The following is a 16,184-nucleotide window of genomic DNA, read 5'->3' as shown; positions in this document are numbered from 1 at the left end:
TTTCTGGGCTCGCTTGCGCCCCCGGTGGCAGGACAGCTCCAGAGACCGCTCCAGAGACTCAGGAGGCTTGGTGAACAGACGGACACCTGCACTGACCTGGAGAGACAGAGGAAGGGAGGGAGGGATGGGGGGAGGGAGGGAGGGAGGGAGGGATGGGGGGAGGGAGGGAGGGAGGGATGGGGGGAGGGAGGGAGGGAGGGATGGGGGGAGGGAGGGAGGGAGGGAGGGAGAGAAAATGTTACACACACAATGCTCAATAGATGAAAGACAAGTCGAGAAGCTTTAACTTTGTACAGTCTGAGTGGTGTAAGTTCCGTCTCCATTTTTTGTTGTCTGTATTTTACTTAGATATTTGTGTCATTTTTCACAGCAAAACATGTTTGTAAAGTGTATTGGAACGGTAGACGTAGTTTCTGATCAACAAGTGGCCAATCAGAGGACAGTTTCTGAGCAGCAACAAGTGGCCAATCAGAGGACAGATTCTGATCAACAACAAGTGGCCAATCAGAGGACAGGTTCTGATCAACAACAAGTGGCCAATCAGAGGACAGTTTCTGAGCAGCAACAAGTGGCCAATCAGAGGACAGGTTCTGATCAACAACAAGTGGCCAATCAGAGGACAGGTTCTGATCAACAACAAGTGGCCAATCAGAGGACAGGTTCTGATCAACAACAAGTGGCCAATCAGAGGACAGGTTCTGATCAACAACTAGTGGCCAATCAGAGGACAGGTTCTGATCAACAACAAGTGGCCAATCAGAGGACAGGTTCTGATCAACAACTAGTGGCCAATCAGAGGACAGTATCTGATCAACAACAAGTGGCCAATCAGAGGACAGGTTCTGATCAACAACAAGTGGCCAATCAGAGGACAGGTTCTGATCAACAACAAGTGGCCAACCAGAGGACCGTTCCAATTCATCCCAAAGGTGTTGGATGGGGTTGAGGTCAGGGCTCTGTGCAGGCCAGTCAAGTTCTTCCACACCGATCTCAACAAACCATTTCTGTATGGACTTCGCTTTGTGCACGGAGGTATTGTCACGCTGAAACAGGAAAGGGCCTTCGCCAAACTGTTGCCACTAAGTTGGAAGCACAGAATAGTCTAGAATGTCATTGTATGCTGTAGCGTTAAGACTTCCCTTCACTGGAACTAAGGGGCCTGAACCATGAAAAACAACCCCAGACCATTATTCCTCCTCCACCAAACTTTACAGTCGGCACTATGCATTGGGACAGGTAGCGTTCTCCAAACCCAGATTGGTCCGTTTTAACAGGACCCACCACAGGAACAGTCTTCCATTGGACTGACTGTTTTAACAGGACCCACCACAGGAACAGTCTTCCATTGGACTGACTGTTTTAACAGGACCCACCACAGGAACAGTCTTCCATTGGACTGACTGTTTTAACAGGACCCACCACAGGAACAGTCAGACCAGTTAAAACTGTTACCCGTTAAGTCAATGGAAGACAAGAATATCTAGGCCCAAGTTGAGCTGCGTGACCACGGTGTGTGACCACGGTGCGTGTGTGTGTGTGTGTGTGTGTGTGTGTGGTTCATCTTCTAATCTTAGGGCCTGTCATTTCGTCTAAGGCTGTCATCCATTAACCACAATACACCACTGCTAACAGGAAGTGACCTCAACTGCTGAGAAGGCCTGTGGAGCTGGGCTGAGTTTAGAGTAAACGGGTCCCTGGTGTTTGGAGGAGGGGGGGGGTGAGGAGAAGGCCTGTTGAGCTGGGCTGAGTTTAGAGTAAACGGGTCCTTGGTGTTTGGAGGAGGGGGGGGGGGGTGAGGAGAAGGCCTGTTGAGCTGGGCTGAGTTTAGAGTAAACGGGTCCCTGGTGTTTGGAGGAGGGGGGGGGGGGGTGAGGAGAAGGCCTGTTGAGCTGGGCTGAGTTTAGAGTAAACGGGTCCCTGGTGTTTTGGAGGAGGGGGGGGGGGGAAAGGCCTGTTGAGCTAGGCTGAGTTTAGAGTAAATGGGTCCCTGGTGTTTGGAGGAGGGGGGGGGGGGGTGGAAGAGGGGGGTGGTGGTGGGGGGAGGGGGTGATGGGGGGGGAGGAGGTGATGGTGTGTCTGTAATAAAAATCTCCTTATCTCCTCTAGATATCATGTTACATAAACAGCAACATGTCCCCCCCCCTTTTTAAAAATGATCTGGATCTTCCTGGTACAACGGTCTACTTCCCCATAAGGAAGTGAATTAATTCATGAATTAATTTATGTATGAATTAATGAATTCATGTATGTATGAATTAATGAATTAATTTATGTATGAATTAATGAATTCATGTATGTATGAATTAATGAATTAATTTATGTATGAATTAATGAATTTGTGTATGAATGAATGAATTAATGAATGAATTAATGTAGGCATGAATTAATGAATGAATGAATGAATTAATGATTTAATGCATGTATGAATTAACCAATTAATTTATGTATGAATTAATGCATTCATTTATGTATGAATTAATGCATTCATTTATGTATGAATTAATTTATGTATGAATTAATGAATTAATTTATGGACGTATGTGTGAATTAATTTACATATGGTATAAACAACCTTAATGTGATATTTCAGTTTATTTTAATGTTAATACATTTGCTAAAATTTCAAGAAACCTGTTTTTCTACTTTGCTATTATGGTGTGTAGATTGATGAGGAGTGGGGTGGTGGTGGTGGGGGGGGGGGGTAAAAACAATTGAATCCATTATAGAATAAGACTGTAACGTAATAAAACGTAGAAGAAGTCAAGGGGTCTGAATACTTTCAGAACCTGTAGCATCACCAAAGAGACGTACACAATCAATTCTCCACTTTCAACTGCACCAGATTCTAGGTACCATGTTTTGTTGCGTTGAAGGAGCTCTCTCTGTGTGTGTGTGTGTGTGTGTGTGTGTGTGTGTGTGTGTGTGTGTGTGTGTGTGCGTGCGTGCGTGCGTTTGTGCGCAGCAGGTGTACAGCCAGTCTGCAGCATGCAGCAAGCAGGTTCTGGTAAACCACTCACGTTTAGAAGAAAGACAGAAAATGGTAGCCACAGACCACACGCACGACAAAGTCACATGGCATGTTCTTCACCAGTGAGAAGAGGCCGTGTTGCTACCAAAACAAATTATGACGCAGAACTTAACACTGTGTGTGTCCGTGTGTGTGTGTGTGTGTGTGTGTGTGTGTGTGTGTGTGTGTGTGTGTGTGTGTGTGTGTGTGTCCGTGTGTGTGTCCGTGTGTGTGTCCGTGTGTGTGTCCGTGTGTGTGTCCGTGTGTGTGTCCGTGTGTGTGTGTTACACATACATGATGTAACTAACAGCTGAAAGTTGACAGAGAATCAGAGAGAGCAAGAGATGGAGACGGAGAGAGAGAGAGGGAGACGAGAAAGAGCAAGAGATGGAGACGGAGAGAGAGGGAGAGAGACGAGAAAGAGCGAGAGATGGAGACGGAGAGAGAGGGAGAGAGTCGAGAAAGAGCGAGAGATGGAGACGGAGAGAGAGGGAGAGAGACGAGAAAGAGCGAGAGATGGAGACGGAGAGAGAGGGAGAGAGTCGAGAAAGAGCGAGAGATGGAGACGGAGAGAGAGGGAGAGAGACGAGAAAGAGCGAGAGATGGAGACGGAGAGAGGGAGAGAGACGAGAAAGAGCGAGAGATGGAGACGGAGAGAGGGAGAGAGACGAGAAAGAGCGAGAGATGGAGACGGAGAGAAGGAGAGAGACGAGAAAGAGCGAGAGATGGAGACGGAGAGGGAGAGAGACGAGAAAGAGCGAGAGATGGAGACGGAGAGGGAGAGAGACGAGAAAGAGCGAGAGATGGAGACGGAGAGAGAGGGAGAGAGACGAGAAAGAGCGAGAGATGGAGACGGAGAGAGAGGGAGAGAGACGAGAAAGAGCGAGAGATGGAGACGGAGAGAGAGGGAGAGAGACGAGAAAGAGCGAGAGATGGAGACGGAGAGAGAGGGAGAGAGACGAGAAAGAGCGAGAGATGGAGACGGAGAGAGAGGGAGAGAGACGAGAAAGAGCGAGAGATGGAGACGGAGAGAGAGGGAGAGAGACGAGAAAGAGCGAGAGATGGAGACGGAGAGAGAGGGAGAGAGACAAGAAAGAGCGAGAGATGGAGACGGAGAGAGAGGGAGAGAGACGAGAAAGAGCGAGAGATGGAGACGGAGAGAGAGGGAGAGAGACAAGAAAGAGCGAGAGATGGAGACGGAGAGAGAGGGAGAGAGACAAGAAAGAGCGAGAGATGGAGACGGAGAGAGAGGGAGACAGACGATGGAGACGGAGAGAGAGGGAGAGAGACGAGAAAGAGCGAGAGATGGAGACGGAGAGAGAGGGAGAGAGACGAGAAAGAGCGAGAGATGGAGACGGAGAGAGAGGGAGAGAGACAAGAAAGAGCGAGAGATGGAGACGGAGAGAGAGGGAGAGAGACGAGAAAGAGCGAGAGATGGAGACGGAGAGAGAGGGAGAGAGACAAGAAAGAGCGAGAGATGGAGACGGAGAGAGAGGGAGAGAGACGAGAAAGAGCGAGAGATGGAGACGGAGAGAGAGGGAGACAGACGATGGAGACGGAGAGAGAGGGAGAGAGACGAGAAAGAGCGAGAGATGGAGACGGAGAGAGGGAGAGACGAGAAAGAGCGAGAGATGGAGACGGAGAGAGAGGGAGAGAGACAAGAAAGAGCGAGAGATGGAGACGGAGAGAGAGGGAGAGAGACGAGAAAGAGCGAGAGATGGATACAGTTGAAGTCAGAAGTTTACGTACACTTAGGTTGGAGTCATTAAAACTAGTTTTTCAACCACGCCACAAACGTCTTGTTAACAAACTATAGTTTTGGCGAGTCGGTTAGGACATCTACTTTGTGCATGACACAGGACATTCTTCCCAACAATTGTTTACAGACAGATATTTTTAACTTAACTTATAATTCACTGTATTACAATTCCAGTGGGTCAGAAGTTTACATACACTAAGTTGACTGTGCCTTTAAACACCTTGGGAAATTCCAGAAAATTATGTAATGGCTTTAGAAGCTTCTGATAGGCTAATTGACATAATTTGAGTTAATTGGAGGTGTACCTGTGGATGTATTTCAAGGCCTACCTTCCAACTCAGTGCCTCTTTGCTTGACATCATGGGAAAATTAAAAGAAATCAGCCAAGACCTCAGAAAAAATATTGTAGACCTCCACAAGTCTGGTTCATCCTTGGGAGCAATTTCCAAACGCCTGAAGGTACCACGTTCATCATTCTCTCTACTATTATTCTGACATTTCACATTCTTAAAATAAAGTGGTGATCCTAACTGACCTAAGACAGGGAATTTTTACTAGGATTAAATGTCAAGAATTGTGAAAAACTGAGTTTTAAATGTATTTTGGCTAAGGTGTATGTAAACTTCCGACTTCAACTGTATATGGTGTCGTTGGAAAATTCAGTACTGAGGGGACTTGGTCATTTCTTCAAACAATCACCTTTATTTAATATCGATTAATTATCGATTAATAATGAAAACCGTCAGCGCAAAAGTCTCGACTGACTGTTAGGCTGAGAGCCATACCCTTTACAGACAATGCACCGTTTAGATAGCAAATACCCAGAATGCTTGTTTCCACCACTCCCATATAGATACGAAGGGGCACCATAAACCACTTTGGGTTCACCCTGTCTTTATCTGCACGTGGCCTTATCTTAACCCCCCCCCCCCTCGACCCTAATTTCCCAGATGCCAGGATGTCTAAGGGCCATTGAGGCCTTTGTTCTACTCCTCTTTGACACAGTTACAACCAGCCCACTTCCTGTTACTCCTCTCTGACACAGTTACAACCAGCCCACTTCCTGTTACTCCTCTTTGACACAGTTACAACCAGCCCACTTCCTGTTACTCCTCTCTGACACAGTTACAACCAGCCCACTTCCTGTTACTGGAATACCAGCTGTAAGGTTGAATCACCAGGTAGATCAGTTTGTTAGCTCCAGCTGTATCTAGTAAAACCATACGCCCTGATTAGCTGCAGGGTGCGAGAGTGGACACCATAAAACACGGCATTAAAAGGACAGAATGTTTTTAAGTAAATCATTATTAAATATTCAACAACAACAACAACAAAAAATCTGGTAAATATGTCATTTTTTGATCACAATGGAGAGAGGAGAGAAAAGGAGAGAGAGAGAATGACAGATGCAATGTGTCTGAATGATAATGTCTGTATGTGGGTTGAATAACAATGTGTCTGAATAGTAATGTCTTTATGTGGGTTGAATAACAGATGAGTCTGAATGATAATGTCTTTATGTGGGTTGTATAACAGATGAGTCTGAATGATAATGTCTTTATGTGGGTTGTATAACAGATGAGTCTGAATGATAATGTCTTCATGTGGGTTGAATAACAGATGAGTCTGAATGATAATGTCTTTATGTGGGTTGTATAACAGATGAGTCTGAATGATAATGTCTTTATGTGGGTTGTATAACAGATGAGTCTGAATGATAATGTCTTCATGTGGGTTGAATAACAGATGAGTCTGAATGATAATGTATTCATGTTAAACTCAGTCAAAACAGAAAATGTGTGTCAGTCTGTTTCTTGCGAAAACAGTGAACAACTTGTGAACATTTCTGAATTATAATATATACTGTGGAGCCAGTTTCCCCACCCCAGATTAACCCAAGTTCTGGAATAAAGTGCACTTTCAATGAAGATTCTCCATTCAGAATATATATATTTAAAAATCTAGGACTAATGTTAGTCTGGTCGTTTTTCATCAGTTTTTCATCAGTTTTCATTTTCAGTCAGTTGACCCAATGTTCCTTTGTGCTTGTTTATTTGCATGTTGTATTTGAGGGGTATTGTTGTTTTTGCTTTGTCATTATGGGGTATTGTGATGTCATTATGGGGTATTGTGATGTCATTATGGGGTATTGTGATGTCATTATGGGGTATTGTGTGTAGATTAATGAGAGGGGAAAAAATTGTTTTAATACATTTTAGAATAAGGCTGTAACGTAACAAAACATGGAAAAAGTCAAGGGGTCTGAATACTTTCCGAAGTTCACTGTGTGTGTGTGTGTGTGTGTGTGTGTGTGTGTGTGTGTGTGTGTGTGTGTGTGTGTGTGTGTGTGTGTGTGTGTGTGTGTGTGTGTGTGTGTGTGTGTGTGTACTCACCGTGTTTTTGTGTTGTGTGAAGACAGACAGGTCTCCGTTGAAGATGACTTCAGCCAGAGAGTTGACCAGCGGCTGGTAGTGGATGATGAGAAACACCTAGAGACAAACCCAATAACAACATTCATATGCAGGTTTACCTCTGTATGTCCATCCCTACGGTGAAGCATGGTGGTAGCAGCATCCCTATAGTGAAGTATGGTGGTGGCAGCATCCCTATAGTGAAGCATGGTGGTGGCAGCATCCCTACGGTGAAGCATGGTGGTGGCAGCATCCCTACGGTGAAGCATGGTGGTGGCAGCATCCCTACGGTGAAGCATGGTGGTGGCAGCATCCCTACGGTGAAGCATGGTGGTGGCAGCATCCCTACGGTGAAGCATGGTGGTGGCAGCATCCCTACGGTGAAGCATGGTGGTGGCAGCATCCCTACGGTGAAGCATGGTGGTGGCAGCATCCCTACGGTGAAGCATGGTGGTGGCAGCATCCCTACGGTGAAGCATGGTGGTGGCAGCATCCCTACGGTGAAGCATGGTGGTGGCAGCATCCCTACGGTGAAGCATGGTGGTGGCAGCATCCCTACGGTGAAGCATGGTGGTGGCAGCATCCCTACGGTGAAGCATGGTGGTGGCAGCATCCCTACGGTGAAGCATGGTGGTGGCAGCATCACTACGGTGAAGCATGGTGGTGGCAGCATCCCTACGGTGAAGCATGGTGGTGGCAGCATCCTTATAGTGAAACATGGTGGTGGCAGCATCCCTACGGTGAAGCATGGTGGTGGCATCATCCCTACGGTGAAGCATGGTGGTGGCAGCATCCCTACGGTGAAGCATGGTGGTGGCAGCATCCCTACGGTGAAGCATGGTGGTGGCAGCATCCCTACGGTGAAGCATGGTGGTGGCAGCATCCCTACGGTGAAGCATGGTGGTGGCAGCATCCCTACGGTGAAGCATGGTGGTGGCAGCATCCCTACGGTGAAGCATGGTGGTGGCAGCATCCCTACGGTGAAGCATGGTGGTGGCAGCATCCCTACGGTGAAGCATGGTGGTGGCAGCATCCCTACGGTGAAGCATGGTGGTGGCAGCATCCCTACGGTGAAGCATGGTGGTGGCAGCATCACTACGGTGAAGCATGGTGGTGGCAGCATCCCTACGGTGAAGCATGGTGGTGGCAGCATCCTTATAGTGAAACATGGTGGTGGCAGCATCCCTACGGTGAAGCATGGTGGTGGCATCATCCCTACGGTAAAGCATGGTGGTGGCAGCATCATGCTGTGGGTATGTTTTTCAGCAAAAAAAGGGACTGGGGGACTAGTTAGGATCGAGGGAAAGTGATGCAGTGTGATGTGATGAGGTATGATGTAGTGTGATGTGAAGAGGTGAGATGGGGTGAGTTGTGATGAGTAGTGGTGAGGTGAGGTGTGGTGAGGTGTGATGTGGTTTGGTATTATGAGGTTGTGTGATGAGTATTGGTGAGGTGAGATGTGCTGAGTAGTGGTGAGGTGTGATGAGTAGTGGTGAGGTGTGATGCGGTGAGATGTGATGGTGTGATGAGGTGTGATGAGTAGTGGTGTGATGAGTAGTGGTGTGATGAGGTGAGATGTGATGAGGTGAGATGTGATGAGATGAGATGTGATGAGATGAGATGTGATGAGTATTGGTGAGGTGAGATGTGATGAGATGAGATGTGATGAGATGAGATGTGATGAGTATTGGTGAGGTGAGATGTGATGAGATGTGATGAGGTGAGGTGAGATGTGATGAGGTGTGATGAGTATTGGTGAGGTGAGATGGGGTGTGGTGAGGTGAGATGTGATGAGTATTGGTGAGGTGAGATGGGGTGTGATGAGGTGTGATGAGGTGTGATGAGGTGAGATGAGGTGTGATGAGGTGAGATGAGGTGTGATGAGGTGAGATGTGATGAGTATTGGTGAGGTGAGATGGGGTGTGGTGTGATGAGGTGTGATTCAGATTGAGGTGAGATGAGGTGTGGTGAGATGAGATGAGGTGAGGTGAGATGAGGTGAGGTGAGATGGGGTGTGGTGAGGTGAGATGTGATGAGTATTGGTGAGGTGAGATGGGGTGTGGTGTGATGAGGTGTGATTCAGATTGAGGTGTGTGTGTGTGTGTGTGTGTGTGTGTGTGTGTGTGTGTGTGTGTGTGTGTGTGTGTGTGTGTGTGTGTGTGTGTGTGTGTGTGTGTGTGTGTGTGGTGAGGTGAGATGTGATGAGTATTGGTGAGGTGAGATGGGGTGTGGTGTGATGAGGTGTGATTCAGATTGAGGTGAGGTGAGGTGAGGTGTGTGTGTGTGTGTGTGTGTGTGTGTGTGTGTGTGTGTGTGTGTGTGTGTGTGTGTGTGTGTGTGTGTGTGTGTGTGTGTGTGTGTGTGTGTGTGTGTGTGTGTGTACCTGTGACAGCAGGTTAAGGGACACCTGAGGGTTGATCTTCCGATCTTCAGACTGAAACACAGACAGACAATATGTCAGGTACACACACACACACACACACAGTACACACACACACCGTACACACACACACCGTACACACACACACCGTACACACACACCCCTCCACCTACCTGTTCAGGGCAGACCAGAGAGAAGACGTAGAGAGGCAGGAACAGACGGTTGAGCAGGTGGTCCGTCAGGACATCGTTGAGGAACTCACAGTTGATGGTCAGGATATCGTTCAGGTAGTGGAGGTGGTCGAGATGTTCTGCTACCAAGTCACTCAGCTTACCCCTGTTACGATGCCTGGAGGGGGGAGAGGAGAGAGAGAGAGAGAGAGAGAGAGTGTGTGAGAGTGTGAGAGGTGTGTATTGTGTGTATTGATCTAGTTTGTAACTGTTATGGTTTTGTGTTTGACAACATGTATCTGAATGTACCTAAAGCCTGCAGTGTAAACACAACCTTCCCAAGAGGACAATATCTTCATCTGATCCCTCTGACAGGTAGAAAGTCTAAAACTGACACAACACTGACACCTAGTGGACACAGAGAGAATGACCCATCTGAAGGTTAGATAGAGACCCTGACACCTAGTGGACACAGTGAGAATGACCCATCTGAAGGTTAAATAGAGACACCTAGTGGACACAGTGAGAATGACCCATCTCAAGGTTCGATAGTGACTCCTAGTGGACACAGTGAGAATGACCCATCTCAAGGTTAGATAGTGACTCCTAGTGGACACAGTGAGAATGACCCATCTCAAGGTTAGATAGTGACTCCTAGTGGACACAGTGAGAATGACCCATCTCAAGGTTCGATAGTGACACCTAGTGGACACAGTGAGAATGACCCATCTGAAGGTTAGATAGTGACACCTAGTGGACACAGTGAGAATGACCCATCTCAAGGTTCGATAGTGACACCTAGTGGACACAGTGAGAATGACCCATCTCAAGGTTAGATAGTGACTCCTAGTGGACACAGTGAGAATGACCCATCTGAAGGATAGATAGAGACCCTGACACCTAGTGGACACAGTGAGAATGACCCATCTCAAGGTTAGATAGTGACTCCTAGTGGACACAGTGAGAATGACCCATCTCAAGGTTAGATAGTGACTCCTAGTGGACACAGTGAGAATGACCCATCTCAAGGTTCGATAGTGACACCTAGTGGACACAGTGAGAATGACCCATCTGAAGGATAGATAGAGACCCTGACACCTAGTGGACACAGTGAGAATGACCCATCTCAAGGTTAGATAGTGACTCCTAGTGGACACAGTGAGAATGACCCATCTCAAGGTTAGATAGTGACACCTAGTGGACACAGTGAGAATGACCCATCTGAAGGATAGATAGAGACCCTGACACCTAGTGGACACAGTGAGAATGACCCATCTGAAGGTTAGATAGTGACACCTAGTGGACACAGTGAGAATGACCCATCTGAAGGTTAGATAGAGACACTGACACCTAGTGGACAGTGAGAATGACCCATCTGAAGGTTCAATAGTGACACCTAGTGGACACAGTGAGAATGACCCATCTGAAGGTTAGATAGTGACACCTAGTGGACACAGTGAGAATGACCCATCTGAAGGTTAGATAGTGACTCCTAGTGGACACAGTGAGAATGACCCATCTGAAGGATAGATAGAGACCCTGACACCTAGTGGACACAGTGAGAATGACCCATCTGAAGGTTAGATAGTGACACCTAGTGGACACAGTGAGAATGACCCATCTGAAGGTTAGATAGAGACACTGACACCTAGTGGACAGTGAGAATGACCCATCTGAAGGTTCAATAGTGACACCTAGTGGACACAGTGAGAATGACCCATCTGAAGGTTAGATAGTGACACCTAGTGGACACAGTGAGAATGACCCATCTGAAGGTTCGATAGTGACACCTAGTGGACACATTGAGAATGACCCATCTGAAGGTTAGATAGTGACACCTGGTGGACACAGTGAGAATGACCCATCTGAAGGTTAGATAGAGACCCCTAGTGGACACAGTGAGAATGACCCATCTGAAGGTTAGATAGAGACACCTAGTGGACACAGTGAGAATGACCCATCTGAAGGTTAGATAGAGACACCTAGTGGACACAGTGAGAATGACCCATCTGTAGGTTAGATAGAGACCCTGACACCTAGTGGACACAGTGAGAATGACCAATCTGTAGGTTAGATAGAGACACTGACACCTAGTGGACACAGTGAGAATGACCAATCTGTAGGTTAGATAGAGACCCTGACACCTAGTGGACACAGTGAGAATGACCCATCTGGACGTTAGATAGAGACCCCTAGTGGACACAGTGAGAATGACCCATCTGTAGGTTAGATAGAGACCCCTAGTGGACACAGTGAGAATGACCCATCTGAAGGTTAAATAGAGACACCTAGTGGACACAGTGAGAATGACCCATCTGAAGGTTAGATAGAGACCCTGACACCTAGTGGACACAGTGAGAATGACCCATCTGAAGGTTAAATAGAGACACCTAGTGGACACAGTGAGAATGACCCATCTCAAGGTTCGATAGTGACACCTAGTGGACACAGTGAGAATGACCCATCTCAAGGTTCGATAGTGACTCCTAGTGGACACAGTGAGAATGACCCATCTCAAGGTTCGATAGTGACACCTAGTGGACACAGTGAGAATGACCCATCTGAAGGATAGATAGAGACCCTGACACCTAGTGGACACAGTGAGAATGACCCATCTGAAGGTTAGATAGTGACACCTAGTGGACACAGTGAGAATGACCCATCTGAAGGTTAGATAGTGACACCTAGTGGACACAGTGAGAATGACCCATCTGAAGGTTAGATAGAGACCCCTAGTGGACACAGTGAGAATGACCCATCTGAAGGTTAGATAGAGACACCTAGTGGGCACAGTGAGAATGACCCATCTGAAGGTTAGATAGAGACACCTAGTGGACACAGTGAGAATGACCCATCTGTAGGTTAGATAGAGACCCTGACACCTAGTGGACACAGTGAGAATGACCAATCTGTAGGTTAGATAGAGACCCTGACACCTAGTGGACACAGTGAGAATGACCCATCTGAAGGTTAGATAGAGACCCCTAGTGGACACAGTGAGAATGACCCATCTGTAGGTTAGATAGAGACCCCTAGTGGACACAGTGAGAATGACCCATCTGAAGGTTAAATAGAGACACCTAGTGGACACAGTGAGAATGACCCATCTGAAGGTTAGATAGAGACACCTAGTGGACACAGTGAGAATGACCCATCTGAAGGTTAGATAGAGACCCCTAGTGGACACAGTGAGAATGACCCATCTGAAGGTTAAATAGAGACACCTAGTGGACACAGTGAGAATGACCCATCTGAAGGTTAGATAGAGACCCTGACACCTAGTGGACACAGTGAGAATGACCCATCCGACATACAGACATTGGTCAACGTCCAGTCTGTTATACACCTATCAGGCAGGTTCTATAGAAATGAGAAGCTAGATGATAACAGCACGTAGAAGAAAAATGACTGAACACATTTGGTCCAGTTTGATGACGTTGCTGCCGTGTGTTTGCATATACTGTGTATATATGTGTGTGTGTGTGTGTGTGTGTGTGTGTGTGTGTGTGTGTGTGTGTGTGTCTGTGTTTGTGTGTGTATGTGTGTATGTACTGTATATGTGTGTGTGTGTGTGTGTGTGTGTGTGTGTGTGTGTGTTTGTGTGTGTATGTACTGTATATGTGTGTGTGTGTGTGTGTGTGTGTGTGTGTGTGTGTGTGTGTGTGTGTGTGTGTGTGTGTGTGTGTGTGTGTGTGTGTGTGTGTGTGTGTGTGTGTGTGTGTGTGTGTGTGTGTGAGAGTGTGTGTGTGTGTATGTGTGTGTACTCACTCTTGGTCTGTCTGAACACACTTGTCCAGCTCGATGACGTGGGAGCCGATGAACCAGACCAGGTTACTGAAGTACGGGACCGCCGTCTTGTCTCGAATGTAGTGGAGCATGTGCTGGTTGTCCACTAGAGAGGTGAGAGGTCAAGGTTACAAGGTCATGGTTACACAGATAGATGGGGAGAGGGGGGGGGGGAGACAGAGGAATCCAGGACCAGACATTTACAGAGAGTAGATATGAGTATAACTAATGTAGAGACTAAAGCTGTTCTCTCCAGGAGAAGATAGTCTCGACTCAGAGACCGACACGGAGGACTCGACTCTAAAAAGAGAGCGACACGGAGGACTCGACTCTAAAAAGAGACCGACACGGAGGACTCGACTCTAAAAAGAGAGCGACACGGAGGACTCGACTCTAACAGAGAGCGACACGGAGGACTCGACTCTAACAGAGAGCGACACGGAGGACTCGACTCTAACAGAGAGCGACACGGAGGACTCGACTCTAAAAAGAGAGCGACACGGAGGACTCGACTCTAAAAAGAGAGCGACACGGAGGACTCGACTCTAAAAAGAGAGCGACACGGAGGACTCGACTCTAAAAAGAGAGCGACACGGAGGACTCGACTCTAAAAAGAGAGCGACACGGAGGACTCGACTCTAAAAAGAGAGCGACACGGAGGACTCGACTCTAAAAAGAGAGCGACACGGAGGACTCGACTCTAAAAAGAGAGCGACACGGAGGACTCGACTCTAAAAAGAGAGCGACACGGAGGACTCGACTCTAAAAAGAGAGCGACACGGAGGACTCGACTCTAAAAAGAGAGCGACACGGAGGACTCGACTCTAAAAAGAGAGCGACACGGAGGACTCGACTCTAAAAAGAGAGCGACACGGAGGACTCGACTCTAAAAAGAGAGCGACACGGAGGACTCGACTCTAAAAAGAGAGCGACACGGAGGACTCGACTCTAAAAAGAGAGCGACACGGAGGACTCGACTCTAAAAAGAGAGCGACACGGAGGACTCGACTCTAAAAAGAGAGCGACACGGAGGACTCGACTCTAAAAAGAGAGCGACACGGAGGACTCGACTCTAAAAAGAGAGCGACACGGAGGACTCGACTCTAAAAAGAGAGCGACACGGAGGACTCGACTCTAAAAAGAGAGCGACACGGAGGACTCGACTCTAAAAAGAGAGCGACACGGAGGACTCGACTCTAAAAAGAGAGCGACACGGAGGACTCGACTCTAAAAAGAGAGCGACACGGAGGACTCGACTCTAAAAAGAGAGCGACACGGAGGACTCGACTCTAAAAAGAGAGCGACACGGAGGACTCGACTCTAAAAAGAGAGCGACACGGAGGACTCGACTCTAAAAAGAGAGCGACACGGAGGACTCGACTCTAAAAAGAGAGCGACACGGAGGACTCGACTCTAAAAAGAGAGCGACACGGAGGACTCGACTCTAAAAAGAGACCGACACGGAGGACTCGACTCTAAAAAGAGACCGACACGGAGGACTCGACTCTAAAAAGAGACCGACACGGAGGACTCGACCCTAAAAAGAGAGACTGACACGGAGGACTCGACTCTAAAAAGAGAGCGACACTGAGGACTCGACCCTAAAAAGAGACCGACACGGAGGACTCGACCCTAAAAAGAGACCGACACGGAGGACTCGATTAAAAAGAGACCGACACGGAGGACTCGACTCTAAAAAGAGAGCGACACGGAGGACTCGACTCTAAAAAAGAGCGATACGGAGGACTCGACTCTAACAGAGAGCGATACGGAGGACTCGACTCTAAAAAGAGACCGACACGGAGGACTCGACTCTAAAAAGAGACCGACACGGAGGACTCGACTCTAAAAAGAGACCGACACGGAGGACTCGACTCTAAAAAGAGACCGACACGGAGGACTCGACTCTAAAAAGAGACCGACACGGAGCACTCGACTCTAAAAAGAGACCGACACGGAGGACTCGACTCTAAAAAGAGACCGACACGGAGGACTCGACTCTAAAAAGAGACCGACACGGAGGACTCGACTCTAAAAAGAGACCGACACGGAGGACTCGACTCTAAAAAGAGACCGACACGGAGGACTCGACTCTAAAAAGAGACCGACACGGAGGACTCGACTCTAAAAAGAGACCGACACGGAGGACTCGACTCTAAAAAGAGACCGACACGGAGGACTCGACTCTAAAAAGAGACCGACACGGAGGACTCGACTCTAAAAAGAGACCGACACGGAGGACTCGACTCTAAAAAGAGACCGACACGGAGGACTCGACTCTAAAAAGAGACCGACACGGAGGACTCGACTCTAAAAAGAGACCGACACGGAGGACTCGACTCTAAAAAGAGACCGACACGGAGGACTCGACTCTAAAAAGAGACCGACACGGAGGACTCGACTCTAAAAAGAGACCGACACGGAGGACTCGACTCTAAAAAGAGACCGACACGGAGGACTCGACTCTAAAAAGAGACCGACACGGAGGACTCGACTCTAAAAAGAGACCGACACGGAGGACTCGACTCTAAAAAGAGACCGACACGGAGGACTCGACTCTAAAAAGAGACCGACACGGAGGACTCGACTCTAAAAAGAGACCGACACGGAGGACTCGACTCTAAAAAGAGACCGACACGGAGGACTCGACTCTAAAAAGAGACCGACACGG

The 16,184-nt window shown here is 47.8% G+C and overlaps 1 protein-coding gene across 3 annotated transcripts in view; it reads right to left on the bottom strand.

Annotated features, from left to right (window-relative positions):
• The window catches only part of LOC129845898 (protein CLEC16A-like), a 117,620-nt gene that overhangs the window by 80,419 nt on the left and 21,017 nt on the right, over positions 1–16,184 (bottom strand). For all 3 annotated transcript variants that reach the window (XM_055913821.1, XM_055913822.1, XM_055913823.1), the window contains exons 6-10: positions 13,496–13,619; positions 9,731–9,905; positions 9,561–9,611; positions 7,160–7,255; positions 1–96 (exon numbers count right to left, since the gene is read on the bottom strand). The exon at positions 1–96 is cut by the window's left edge. In XM_055913821.1, coding sequence (XP_055769796.1) covers positions 1–96; positions 7,160–7,255; positions 9,561–9,611; positions 9,731–9,905; positions 13,496–13,619 — 542 coding nt within the window. The remainder of the gene's footprint in view (positions 97–7,159; positions 7,256–9,560; positions 9,612–9,730; positions 9,906–13,495; positions 13,620–16,184) is intronic.

The sequence above is a fragment of the Salvelinus fontinalis genome, unplaced genomic scaffold (assembly GCF_029448725.1).
Source record: "Salvelinus fontinalis isolate EN_2023a unplaced genomic scaffold, ASM2944872v1 scaffold_0398, whole genome shotgun sequence".
Lineage (NCBI taxonomy): Eukaryota > Metazoa > Chordata > Actinopteri > Salmoniformes > Salmonidae > Salvelinus > Salvelinus fontinalis.
Note: the sequence above shows the minus strand (reverse complement) of the source record. Positions and strands in the feature narration are given on the sequence as shown.